Source organism: Falco rusticolus, chromosome 20, assembly GCF_015220075.1.
Source record: "Falco rusticolus isolate bFalRus1 chromosome 20, bFalRus1.pri, whole genome shotgun sequence".
NCBI lineage: Eukaryota > Metazoa > Chordata > Aves > Falconiformes > Falconidae > Falco > Falco rusticolus.
Genome location: NC_051206.1, coordinates 604,481 through 618,303, shown reverse-complemented (window position 1 = coordinate 618,303; position 13,823 = coordinate 604,481). Strand labels below are relative to the sequence as shown.

General features: G+C 45.8%; 1 protein-coding gene across 3 annotated transcripts in view; it reads right to left on the bottom strand.

Annotated features, from left to right (window-relative positions):
- Positions 1 to 377: 377 nt before the first annotated feature.
- The window catches only part of GFPT1 (glutamine--fructose-6-phosphate transaminase 1), a 40,532-nt gene continuing 27,086 nt past the window's right edge, over positions 378 to 13,823 (bottom strand). Inside the window, exons 11-20 of one of the 3 annotated variants that reach the window (XR_005101575.1) lie at positions 13,244 to 13,339; positions 12,803 to 12,900; positions 11,472 to 11,592; positions 9,158 to 9,315; positions 7,172 to 7,286; positions 6,688 to 6,815; positions 5,770 to 5,937; positions 5,290 to 5,451; positions 3,163 to 4,651; positions 378 to 3,117 (exon numbers count right to left, since the gene is read on the bottom strand). Coding sequence is in view for 2 of the 3 variants with exons in the window: in XM_037371433.1 (XP_037227330.1) it covers positions 4,607 to 4,651; positions 5,290 to 5,451; positions 5,770 to 5,937; positions 6,688 to 6,815; positions 7,172 to 7,286; positions 9,158 to 9,315; positions 11,472 to 11,592; positions 12,803 to 12,900; positions 13,244 to 13,339 (1,091 nt within the window). In the remaining variant the exon portion in view is untranslated. Of the gene's footprint in view, positions 4,652 to 5,289; positions 5,452 to 5,769; positions 5,938 to 6,687; positions 6,816 to 7,171; positions 7,287 to 9,157; positions 9,316 to 11,471; positions 11,593 to 12,802; positions 12,901 to 13,243; positions 13,340 to 13,823 lie in introns of all 3 variants that reach the window. The other 2 variants (XM_037371433.1, XM_037371434.1) reach the window with 2 other exon arrangements.

Sequence of the window (13,823 nt, the reverse complement as noted above, 5' to 3'; positions counted from 1 at the left end):
CACCACAGCCCGTCTGCGTTACCCAAACAGGTTTCTTTCTTGAAAAAGAAACGTCGAGTTCCAGAAGTTGAGGAACCCATGTAACAGTCACTAAGCACAGGCCACGCTGACTGCAATTCTGTCTCACCTAGCGATAGTTAAATGAGAATTAAGGTACAGGCGGTAATCCCGACTGCTCCACCCTGGGGGTACTTTATGGGCTTTCTTTGGAAAGGGAATTTGGAGTATGTTCTCTATCTCACACACAAAAAGAGAAAAAAGCCTGGGCGGTTGGGAGGGAGGCGAGTTAAACCCTGTGTCTTCCTGCTTTGTACGTCCTGCCCTGAACTTTCATGGGGGTTACCTATTTTTAAATAGATTTAACTAAAGACCAGTAATTCCGTTTGTTTAATGTAGGGCACTTGATTTTATTCAAAGGGTGAGATACAAAAAGTAAGCAAAAGGACAAAACCCAAATTATAAAACACTACAGACAAAAGAAAGACATCTTCTGCATACAGCACACAACAGGAAACAAGATACAGACTGGTCCCCACCAACCAAGCCAGCTGGGTATGTACAGGCAGAGGCAAACGGATCTAGAAGGGAAGAAATGGTGGAATTTGCCACTTCAAATGTCTATTTACATAAACTGAATCGAAGGCAAATAGTTTTCTTTCCTTTAATTCAAACCAAACGCTTCTTTGTTTCTTCTTCTTCCCGTTTCTGATGTAGAGGAGGGACTCTGTGCTTTGAGGCAAGTTTGGTACATTCAGGTAGGATCTAAAATTAGCCACAGCTAAACACTGACGTGCTACCTCAGGTGCTGAATTTCAGTGCTCCCTCCACCTGCCACGCTGCCACCAGGCACTACGAGCAGCAGCCAGAGAGGAGAGAAGCCAAACTTTGCACGGAGGTGTTGGTGTTCCTCACGCCTTCAGCTCTCTCGGGCTGCAGCTCAGCCAGACCCAGCATCTCCAGGCTGGGCTTAAGGCTCCTAACCGAGCAGGACTACGGGTCACCTCCACGAGCTCCCTCCCTCTTGACTTGGGAACAGTCCGCGTGAAGCCCTTTCAGTACAGAGGGGTTGAGGCTTCACAAGCGTGGGTGTCAAGGCAGCCTTCTGCCAGACTGGCATCCCCGTGAGAGCGGTACGTGGCTACCTTCAGCTCCGAACGGCCGTGCTGGAACGGAGATGTTGCACCTTGCAAGGAGAGGGCTGCCCAAAGACTGTTCTGGGCTCTTAACAGAATATGCACCCACACGGCACTTGCTCATCTGACAAACTCCAGGAAGATCTGTCTATAGCCTGTTCCTTCAGCACGGCGACGAAGGAAACCCTTTCTGACAAGTCTACCCCCCATACAACTGAATTTTCTGTTGTGTGTGGAATAACCTCACTAGCGGCGTGGAATTTGTCTGAGATCTGCTGGGCAGAAACAACCTGCGCCGAGCTGGAAGTTTTCTGGTCTTTGGTAATTAACAAACCCTAAGACCTATGGGCACGTGCTTCCCTTTAAGCCTCTGCAGACATAGATGAGGAAAACAGTTACTTAAAATAAATTCTGAGAAAAGTATGCAGTAATTGGCAGCTGCTACTCCAAAGGGCAAAGGCTGTTATCTGTATTTACCTGTGGCTCAATTTTAGTGACAGGGCTACTGAATTTTTGAACACCTCAATTAGGAGGGAGGGAATTTTACTGGCTCAGTAAGCAAAACATTCATTTTGGAGAGCAGAAGACTGACTGGCTGTTAATAAATATCACAAGACATTCTAAACGTTTTCTAAGGAAAAAGAGAAACATCATCTTTTCATAGAAATGCAACACATCTAGACAAAAATGAGGTAAGGAAAGCTAAGAAAAGTCCTTTATACATTCTCACTTCACATAGGCATGGCAATTAACAACAATGAGATGCTGAACAGATTCCCTACCATGCTCATCAGAGAAATTCTTCAGAGCAAGTGTGCTCCACAGCATTCTTTGATATCAAGCATTACAATGTCCGACAGCCCAGTTGCAAGTAGCGGCTAAACCTCTGTTTTGGCAGGCAGAGTTTTATACACGTCAGGCAGTTTGCTGGCGACTCGCAGAATGCGGGGGGTGAGTACTACCTTACTTCTGACCATGAAGAATCTGTCACGAGTCTTAATGCCTTAAGTTACAAAGAATAAGGATTCGTCTATCACAGCACAAAACAAATAGCTCGGCAATATCTGTACAGTTACACCCAACGTGAGAGCGTCAGACTTACATCTCTAACAGGCTCCTGTTCTTTGGTCCTCTTTGTATGCAACGTACTTTCATAAATATTTAACAGCCTGCATTATCGAACTCCTACTGAATAGCGACTTGTATTTCAACAAGGATGTCTACTATCCTGTTTGCTAGGAGACTTGGTAAGCTAGCGGACAATCATCTGTACACGGCTAGATAAAAGCAATGCTTGCTGCTTTTCTTCTGAGCAGAATAGGAGAAAAAGCTCTCAAAATAATTCTCTTGCGGGCTACTTTCACACGAGCTCCCATGCTGACGAGAGCACAGGATGCGATACTGCAAGTCCTCGTGTCCTTGTGCTGGGGGGAAACTGCCTCAGCTCCAGTTCCCCACGTGAAAGGTTTGCACAGTTTCTCTTAAGCCAGCTCAGTGGGGGAAAGAGGAGGAGGAGGAAGAGGAGGAGGAACAACAACTGTCTTCAAAGCATTAGCACTGAACATGCGTTGTTTTTTCCTTAAGGACAAGCATCACCTTCAGATGAAGCATGGAAGTCTACTGGTCACGTTTAGGCAGAGGCACGTAACTGTTAGGAGTCAGTGTCTCATAAGCGAATGCTGCATAAATAAAACGCGCTATTTGCTGCTTTGTTCTCAAACAGACACTGGCAGCACAATGTGGTCTTAAATTAATAGTCTGAATACAGTGCTAATTAATACACACCTATCTGGTTTGAGAAGCTGTCTGTCTCCAGGCACGCAGCATTTCATCCTCATAATAAAACTACGCCTTGAGCTGATACCGAATTGAGTCGCTGCCCTTTCACACAAAGCAGAGCTGCCCCAGCCGCTGGGAACCCTCGGGCTCGGCAGCCATCTCCCGCTGTCCGAGCCACCGGGACTGCTGCTGCGAGCCACCGGGACTGCTGCTGCGAGCCACCGGGACGGCCGCTGCGAGCCACCGGGACGGCCGCTGCTCTGCGACCGTGGTCCTGCGCAGGGAGGACGAGGCTCGGCAGGCAGCCCCCACACCAGCATGGGGCAAGCGTTGCTTTACACCTCGGGGTGGGTTTTTCTTTTGATGGTGCGTGTGTAAAGCGAATTCAAAACCCATCAAGCTGGTAGGAAATTCACCTTTTTGCATTAGGAAATACATAGCCAACTGCCCGTTAATGGCTTTGAAACAGTCAGCGTTAAGTCTTGAAGGTGCATGTTCTGTGTAACTTCTGGTTCTCTGCAAGCCTGCTACAAAACTATTACCAAGGTATCTATCTCTGTTGCGTCTGTCATCTTTTTTGTCCCCTCCAATTTTAAACCGGCTGGATTTGACACGAGTCACACATGAACTGCTCCTAAATAAACCAGAACCCTCGCTTCCACTAAGGGGCTTTGGCTAACACAGCAAGCCTCGGAAAGGGAGCTCTAGGGCCGTCTCTCTGCCGGGGAGGTGCAAGGTCGGAACTTTCTTCTGCGCATTCAGACTAGTAAGTGACCTGCAGCAGCATAAAGCTGGTTCCCTAGGGTGTGTTCATAGTACCACAGTGCTCAGTTCAAGGGGAAAAAAATCCTCAACACAGGAAGACTTCTACTTTTTTTAAAAAAAAAAAACAAAAACAACAGCAACAATAAAACACCAGCACCAACGGAGCACTGCCCATATTCCTCTTTTCCCCCACTTTGGTAAGCATCCGTCCCGAGTCAGCCACTGCTTCCATTTACACTCGAAGGCGCGAGTTCCACTGTCTTCACGGGCACAACTACAGGCATACACTGGCGTTACACAGCGCGCTGTGGCCCACCGAGTCTACGAGATTGTCACTTGCTGGGTATTTGGCATAGATAAAATCCTTCTGAAGCAACATTAATTTTCTCAGCACATTTACCACGTGCCTAAAATTTAGGAGGTTGTGACAGGTCAGTTGAATTCCCTTTTGTACATGAGGCAGAAATTTACCCCAAATGCTTGTTTCCTAAAATACTATCTGCACAAGCATGGCGGTAACAGCTCTTGTTCCAGTTGCATGTTCTAGTGTCCTGCTTCACTGCCTGAGAGCATGACAGGTCATTCATTCAATGGGTTCTCATCAACAATTGGAATGAGCCACACTGGATAAGAAACAATGACGTTATCTGAAAGTGGAGGGCCCCTTACCTAGAAGACTCAGTAATCCTTAAAGAAAACCATTTAACATCTTTCATGGAGGTCTATTGTTCAAAAAACCCCAAAGCTATTGGCATAGCATGTGGAATCAATTTGACAATCACTAATGTAATGGAATTACGGTGATCTTATACACAAACAATGATTTACCAAAATAAGATTTACCTAGGGGACTTTAAAATCAAGTTATTTTGGTACCAAAAAAAGTCTTTCATTTATTTCCCCTTTGCCCCTATGATTCAGATGATCTTTCACTCTACAGTTACGGACTTGGCCAGATTTCTTGGAAAATCAACCTGCAGAGAGGGAGGAGAAAGAACATGCTTGTGAGTATTTACACACTTTCTTTGTTTGTGTATAACTTTGTCATGTGTGGAACGTTCGTTCTGCGTTTAAACTGAAAATGACCGAACATATTTTCACGTTAACTTAGGGCAACCGGTGCAGAAAACGTCCGTAAACCTAACCGCTACGACTCCTCTGTCGAGAAGTGAGTTAGTCCTTTTAGTCTGCGCTGTTACAGTGCTCAAAGGATAAAAAGTCACTGTGATAAACGGCAGAGGCCAGTGTCTGTATTAAGATCAAATGCCTAACGCCAACAGGCTCTGTTTCTTTGTCAAACATCCTTCTGTGGATTGTTACCTTCCTCTTAGCCTCCTACCAGCCGCCCCGAAACTGTGCGCTCATGCCAGAAAACAGACATGTGTCCGGACCCAAACCGCGCAAGACTCTGCCAGGTGTACTAGACCGCCTTCCAGTTTTGTTCAAGCTTCTGTCACGGCCAGCTCTGCCATTTAACTGGGCGTTCCACTAGCTCCAGCAGCTCCACAGACAAACCCACAGTCTCCCAACAGCACCCAACGCATCTCCTCCAGACCTGCGGGCAGCGAGCACGAGCGCAGAAGGGAAGGCAGGGAAGGCAGGCGGTACTTACATCGTATCCTCGGAGCACCGCGAGGTGGAACGCCAGAAGCTGAAGTGGGATAACGCTCAGGATCCCCTGCAGACAGTCCACTGAATGGGGAACTTTGATCGTTCTTTTATTGTTTTTAATTGTCTCGATGTCTTCCTTATCACAAATCACAACAGGTCGCCCCTGCAACAAAGGGAAACGTTGAAGAAAACCAGGTCGGGAAGATCCTTCTCTCACTTCCATTCATGAGCATCAGTAAGAACTTTTTACCGAGTTTAGAATAAAAACAGCTGGGCATCCCTGTAGCATATTTTAAGGGGCAAACAAACCACACTGGGTCTCTGCAACCTGCTGCAAAAATTCCGCTTGAAATGCCCAGAACATTTACTGAATTCACATTTCAGGCAGCGACAATAAAGCAAACAGTTTGGGTGCCCTGTAAAGTGCTTGTGTATTAAAAGCAACGTTTCTGATGCGCTGTAAACTTTTACAGGTGCTTACCTGCCGTGCAATGACCTGCTGGAGGGCGTTCTGGCACTTGGCGTACGTGTGGTCTCTCATGATGATCATGATAACAGGCATGAGTTTGTCCACCAACGCGAGAGGACCATGCTTCAGCTCACCTGCCAATATCCCTTCAGAGTGCATGTAGGTAATTTCTTTGATTTTCTAGATAGGAAAAAAAAAAAAAAAAAAAAAAAAAATCATTCATCAAGCTCCGGGCAATACTGTCTGGAGTTTTTTTAACAATCGCTGTGGCTTCTCCCACTTTCTTTGAAAGCGTGTTCTGGCTCCCCTCAGACCCGACGTGCAGACACGCCAGCCTGAAAACCCGGAACAAAGTAGCGCATCTGGGCTGAGCCGCTTGCAAGCCATCACCGCTTACAGCTCTAACACCAATCCCACCAGGGGCCGTATGATTTGTGCCGGCCAACATATCTGTCATCACAGCCTCGAACTGGGCAGGCAAATGCAAAAAGCTGCGTTTGCATGTCAGCGGGCGACGGCTCTTAAAACAACAGGAATCTCCTCAAACATAAGAACTGCAATATATGGTTTTAGGAAGTACGTGCTCAGTTTTGGATGCTCAGCATGCCTGGAAATGCCACCCCAACAGTTCAAAGGACGGATTTTATTAGGGTGCCCAGTCTGTCACAGTAAAGCATTCCCAATGTGAATGCAGAAGGCACACCCTTTCAGCCCACGGTAGCCTGTGGCTGTTGCGTGACGGTATCTTTACGTGGCCACCTCAGTGGCATCACGGCGAGTTTTAGCTCTCCGACCCCATACGTCAGCCAACATGCCATAACCGTTAGCTGCTTTTACAACAACTTGTAGCCAGTGTTGTTTCCTGCGCGGAAATCTGAGGTCCATAGCTAAGTGCGCTTGAACCAGCTTTAAACAAAAGAAATCTCTTACCAAAGCTCCCTCAAGACATGTAGCATAATGGTAGCCACGTCCCATGATGAGAACAGACTTCTGATGGTATAGCTCTGTGGCTAGCTTCTGGATCTCATCATCCATACTCAGCACTTCTTTAATTAAGTCTAGAAGGAAAGAGAAGAATTCATTGTGTGTGCTTATACGCCTGTGCCTCTCAAACTATACATGCTCTTTATACTTCATACACACAGACAGCAGTGATTTGCATAATAAACACTGGACTCGGTGTTATAATAGTCTGATTTCACAGTATTATTTATTATATATATTATCACGGAAATATTCATATTATATATATGAACATATTAGAGAGGACGCAGTGGTGGAAGTTATTGCTAATTGCCACGTTGCGCGTATCTGATCCCCTCGGTCTTTCAAAGCAAGACCCAGGCATTGCTGAAGTTCATCTGTGCTACTGAGTTTCACTTTGGGAGACGCGATAAACGCGGCGGTTTCCCACCTGGCAGTCCCTTTAGACCACGCATGATTTCCTTGCGCCTCTCCTGCATCGAAATTCTGTCATCGCACATCATCAGGGCAAACATCACCAAAGAGACAAACTGGCTGGTATAGGCCTTGTGGGGGAAGAGAGCGAGAGAACGCGCGTCGTTACGACAGTAACAAAACAGTGGCCACCTACGACATAGAATCCTTAGACCAGCTGCTGACGTTACGCTGAGCACGATACCAAACGGCAGCTTTCACTCCAGTTAATTAGCAAAGATGAAGATGAAATTCACAGGGGAAACCCCATCTGAGCAGCTCTCAGACGGAGGCGTGCAAGGGCACGATCTCCTTGACTCCTAGCGATTAAGACACAAGTAAAACGAAGTATTTCCGAGAAGCCCTGGCAACTATTAGATCCTGGTTTGTGACCATACCTGCGTCCTTCCTCACTGCAAGTAAACGCTGAAAACACCGAAGACGGAGGGACCTGCTGAGCGGCGACGTGGGGTGGAAGCCCACCACTAACGCTGGGCCAGGACAGCCAGCTGGCATTTGTCTGGACCCATGTGAGGAGCACAAAGGCGGCTGAGAAGGTAACTGATTCGCCACCCCCTTCTTTCAGAACAGATTCTGAACCCTTCACCTTGTAAGGCTCCATATTTCTCCAAAAGGCCAGAGTGACACAAGTCACTGACCTCGGGGAAAAGTCACCTGCACAGGCAAATGAAATCAGTGCTCAAGTTAAGGCAATTTTATTCCCCAAAACACGTGAGGCACGTTACGAAATGGTCTGTGGTCCAGCCGGGGACTGAAGTTGCTTAGAAGGAAGATGAAGGTCCGTGGTATTTCTGTCCCTTCCTAAGCAACGATCAAATAAACTTTCCCGCGGCTATCTACACTGCAGAAGATCTTAATAGCTCTGAAGGAATCTAGGAAAGCTTCAGTTCTGCTGACTAGCAGAGTTCGATATGGAATGTGATCTACTTTAATTCTGTAACCTCCAACTGCACCAAAAGAAACAGCACCCAGCGGTCACGCTACCAGCATAGAGGCTGTCTGTCCCACGCTCTCCAAGCAAAGTTCTGGACAACCCTAGGGCAGAATCTTTCCAGGTTTGTATTTCATATATGCACAACTCGTGTAACTCCCCACATCACCAGAGAGAAAATGCCATTTTGCAGTTATCTGCAAACTGTAACGCTGGCTATGTGAAAACAACCCGGGGACAAACAACTCGTTCAAGAGCTTCTTGTAAGAGACTCAAGAATTTTCCATGATCAAATTCCCCAATGAACTATTAAACTCAAATGTGGGTTTTGGCTGAATTTATGTAACAGATTGACATCATCTCGCCTCTAAATATAACTAAATCAAAGCAGATTTCACCATGCAGAAGCACTTCATCAAAATGAAATGCAGCAAAGCAAGTTATTTTATACTGTATCACACGTAGCCAGACGCATCAGCCACGGAATAATTGTTAGGTGGACATAAATACTGGCCTTCTGTAAAAGACCGTTCCCCCATTTGCTGGAAGTGTAGTTTTAACAACACACTTTCTCTAGTAAAGCAGTGCCATCAAGGGCAGTTACGTATGGTCAAAGTTCCCATAATCTTGCCCTTTAATTTCCTTTTTCATCTTAGTTTAAATGGACCCTGCACCTCAAAATAAATGATGGCAAAGGGGAGAAAATTCTTGCCTCTTAGGGGATTCTTCCCTCCGAGAACCCTTTGTATTCAATATCTAATATTGCTTCCTTATAATATTTATTTTCAAAAGAAAAAAAACACAACAAAAAAAACACCCCTTTGCAAGATACAAGAAAAAGAAAATTAAGTGTTGCTGGGCACATGGTCTCATTAACTCCACAATCATCAATAGCAACCGGTCAAAGGGGAACAGGGAGCACTCAGCAGAGGACCCGCTGCAGCCAGCACCTCCAGGAGGAGTTTCAGTAACAATAACGTCGTCAGTGAAGTCCATGAACTCGTGACTCACCTTGGTACTGGCCACCCCGATCTCTGGCCCAGCATTGATGTGGACGCCACAGTCCGTCTCCCGTGATATGGAGCTGCCGACCGTGTTGGTTATTCCGACGGTTAAGGCTCCCCTCTCCTTGCAGTACCGAAGACCCATCAAAGTATCTGCTGTCTCACCTGGGAAGACAGGGATTGACAACGCTGCAGTTGAGCATCGGTTACCGCTGTCACTGCAGAAGCCGGAATTGACAATTGTAAAATTTTAAAACGTAAAATTGCAGTGGATTTCCCAAATAGAATCTTAAGAGGTTTGCATTTGCAAGTCAAAAGGAGTTAGTAGTTATTTCAGCCCCCAAATCAAAGGGGTTAGTAGTTATTTCAGTCCCGGAACACTGTGTTTTAACCCTAAAGTGAAGACAGGGAAATCTAGAAAACACAAAAGCTAAGAATAATACCTGGTTTAAGAAAAAGTCGGTATTCTGCCATGTTTTTGGTTGGGTTTTTTTTTTTTTTTGTGTTGGTGTTTTTGTTTTTGGTTTTTTGGTTTTTTGGTTTTTTTTTTAAAAAAAGGCAGTTCAAGTGTATCTTTAACAAAAACCGCTTTCTTCCTTTTCCTAGTTACTAAAAACTCACTTGAGGCAGGGTTAAAACTGTGTATCAGGGCTATCTGGACATAACGCAGCTGATGCGCAGAGCGGATGCCATGGCATGGTTACAGCTCGCCTCGGGAGCACTCCCACCACCCTGCTGCCCCGGGAACCCACGGAGCTGTTGGGCTGGTGGTGCTCACCAACAACCGAGAGCTTCCAAAACCTGTTGTCAAAGAGGTTACGTCCAGAACTAATTATCCCTGTTCAAAATCATTTGCACCATGCAAACACAAGCTGGCTTTGATCCAACTTTGCTTAATGCGTTGATTCAAAACCTCTAGATGTAAAAGGAAGGCGAAAAAGTTGGTTTAAACGAACACGATGGGGGAGGAGGGGGAGAAAACCTTGTGCTGAGGGTCCCTGCAGCGCCGCTCGTGAGCTGAGTGCCAGAGATGGGACTAGAAATAGAAGCTACTGCGTGTTCCACCTAGCGCTGCCAGTTTGCTTGTCCTACAGGACACACCTCTGGAGCGCTCCTGCGTGTGTAAGGTGACAATAGAGCATAAAAAACCCCCAAGGTTGGTTCGGCACACTTCTCCTTCAGGACACCAATGCATAAAAACTGCTCTGCAAGCTGCGCTACTTCAGGTCGTGTAGGGTGGGAATCTACGGCTAGAAAAACAGATCTATGTGTGTGTGGGGGGGGAACTGGGGTTACTTGAGCTCAGTATTTACTTTGGGTTTGTATTGCCTGATGACCAAGCTCAGGTTCCAGGAAAACCTTTGTGAGCTTGCCACATCCAACCCTTTGTGAGCTTGCCACATCTTTCAGGGGAAAGATGCATCCCGCAGCGAGCCCTCAACCACGCTCCCCGCCAGACTGGGACAGCACAGCTTCCAAGGGGAAGCAGCAGCATCTGCATGCGTTGTCAAAAAAAAAAAAAAAAAACACCAACCAGGGAAAACTTGAACATGAGCCCCCTACAAAGACAGGATACTCTGAATTACTTGATACCGAGAATTAAAAATTGCTACCAAAAGAGTGTTTTAACCTATGGAGAAAAAATAACAACTGGTTTTAGTATCAAAGCTGAGTATCAGTTATGAAAGTCTACAGTGGTAAACACAACTAAGAGGGAAAAAAAAAATACTGTGGTTTTGTATTGCAGTTGTCCTTGAAAATCTTTTGGACGTGACACATTGCTGCTTTTTCTTTTTTTAAGCTTCAGCGTGTCTTTTATCTCACATTCCATTCCAAGGTTGCTGTATTTTTTGATACTTGTAATAGTTTCATTTCTTTTATGGATCCGATCTATATAGCTTTGTATTTGGTATATATAGCTACAGATAGATAGGTAGATATTATATATATAGCTATATAGCTCTGTATTTGGTAGAGCTTTAACTAGAGAACTAAAACTACTCAACAGAAACTATCGAGTTGCCTTTACCCAGAGCTCAGCAGCATTTTTTTTAGTCTGTTGATTGACGGAATATTTCCTCACAGAGCAAGGAAACAAAACTACCATTCCCATAGGTAAGACTCAGCTAAACCAAGCCCTGCACCAGCACGCAGATGGACAGGAGGAGAACCTCTCCGTTTCTCGTACGTGCGTGCCAACTCCTCCTCTCACACGTACCACACGCGATCCTACAGGCAGGCGCCAGAATTTGGCCCCGCTGCCTCTTCCCTCCCAAGCTAACGTTTACAGGGAGCGAGTGGGTGGTGAAGTGAGACCGTACCTGACTGGCTGAGGAAAAAGCAAACATCATCTCTGAAGACAGGGGTGTTTCTGTCCAAGAAGTCACTGGCTAGTTCGACCATAACAGGTAATTCAGTCAGTTCTTCCAGAACCTGACGGGTCTGGGAAAAGGAGATGACAGAAAATTACATATTGCATCATGCTGAAAAAAACCCAAGTGTTTGGAGCACCAAAAAAACCCTTCTAGCTGCCACACACTGGAAAATATTGCTATCAAAACACCACGTAAAAATCAGTGCTGGATTATATTTTAATTACTCAGTATACCCACACTCGAGTCGCACAGCTACCCCTGTGGAAAGTGACACTGCTTTTGGCACCACAAAAAGCCCGGGAGGCCAACACCTCCCTCACACACAGATTGTTCTTAAATAAGCCTTGATTATTATATGCTGCTACGTATACATATAAATAAATATAAATATAAATATATGAACTATATAATAGGGGGTTATCCTGCTATCAGACTACAACTTGTATTACTGAGGAACTCAGAAACCACCACCTGTATCCAGGTCAAGCCACAAACTTGTTTTGGCTAGTGGAGGGATTAACTACTAACGTTATCTTACGGAGCTAATGAACAAAGATGAGCACAAATTTTCTTTCCCGGTCCTTGCACATCAGTTAACATAGCTGCATTTTTGCAGCATTTCTGGGAGAAGCAAAAGGGCTCCTCTGTGAAGCTGCAGAGTACTTTTAATTGCAACATTATGGGCTGCCAAGCTAGAACCCAGAAAGGCTCCGTCCACAGCCATCGTGCTTTAGCCAGACCCTGACCAGAGAGAATCCCACAAAGGCTGCACGCACAGTGAGGTACAACGCTGAACCCCTCACTGCACGGGGCAAGCGGGGCGATGTCCAAGCAGGAGCCACCTCTGTCTGCGCGAACAGCAAAGGAGGAAACCCCTTCTGGCTCATGGCAGCCCCTACACCTTGCTGCAGCATTTGCATTCTTCTCTTTCCCTGCCTCTTTCTGCACTGCCTCTTTCCCTGCCAACTCTCTTTTAGGACAGAGCAGGTTTTGTTTTGTCAGGCCTTCTGTAGCAATGAAAGTCACAGGTGAGATTTTTCGTAAGAATTCAAGTTCTTCAGCTTTTACTTCCTCATGCTGTTGCTGGTGAATCAAAAGCCTGGTGTATGCAGCTTTCAAAAGGGTCTTCGTTCATCAGTGTGCACTTGTTCAACCTTAACCTGCAATCAATCCCTAACCTGCAATCAATCCCTAACCTGCAATCAATCCCTAACCTGCAATCAATCCCTAACCTGCACACACACACCGTGGCTCACAGATCAAGACCGTCCACTTACCGCAACTCCAGCGTGATAACTTGTCCCACAAGCGATAAGGATTAAACGACGACACCTCTGAATCTCCTTAATGTGATCCTTCAACCCGCCAAGATTTACTGTAAGCAAGATTCAGAGAGAAAAATTAAGGTGGCCAGGTAGCAGGAAAACCCTCAGCGTGACTGGCGCTAACACGCAGCATGTTACAATCTCCATCGGCCACTTTGCAAAAAAAAAAAAAACCAAAACCCAAACAAACAACATTGCAAAAACACTGCCACAAGAAGTAATCTTGCCACCAGCACACGTAACGCTGGAAGCGCTCCCTGAGAGACACCCACGTTGTCTTCCACCAGCGTGTTTTTATCTCCCATGTCATCACCTGCTTCCTCCCCTATAACTACTGGGAATCACTACTAGGTACTGAGCTGTCAAAAATAAAGGAGGCTTAAGCTCAATTACCCGTGTAGTCATCAAAGTTGACCCTTCCTCTCATCGTATTAACAACAGATTCTGGCTGTTCAAAAATTTCCTTCTGCATAAATGAGCTGAAGTTACCTATAAAAGAAAGAAAGAAGCAAAAGATATGAGAACACTTTAAATTACCTCCTAATAATTTATATTTTTCCCCGTGTACGTAGGGAAAAGCTTGGACCAGAGTCACTAACAGGCCAGTTACCAGCCAGAAATTATTAAGCTGACGCTTCTTTCTCTGCCAAAGCATCAGCTCATCACGAGTGCTAGATTCAGGTTATTAGAACATGTCAACGAAGGGTCAGATCCGGAATGGCGAGCCTACCAGGGATTAATCTTGGAAAAAATGGATACCTCCAAGGAGGAGGCAAAGTTCTCAGCCCCACAATCCCCTCATCATGGCCTTAGCAGCTAGAGGGAACGTTGCACTAGATGTAAGGACAAATTTTTTTCACCGTGAGAGTAACAAAGCACTGGAACAGGCGCTCAGCCAGGCTGTGGGATTCCTCTCCTTGAAGATACTCCAAACTTGACGAAACAAAGTTTGTTAACACTCTGATCTACTTGG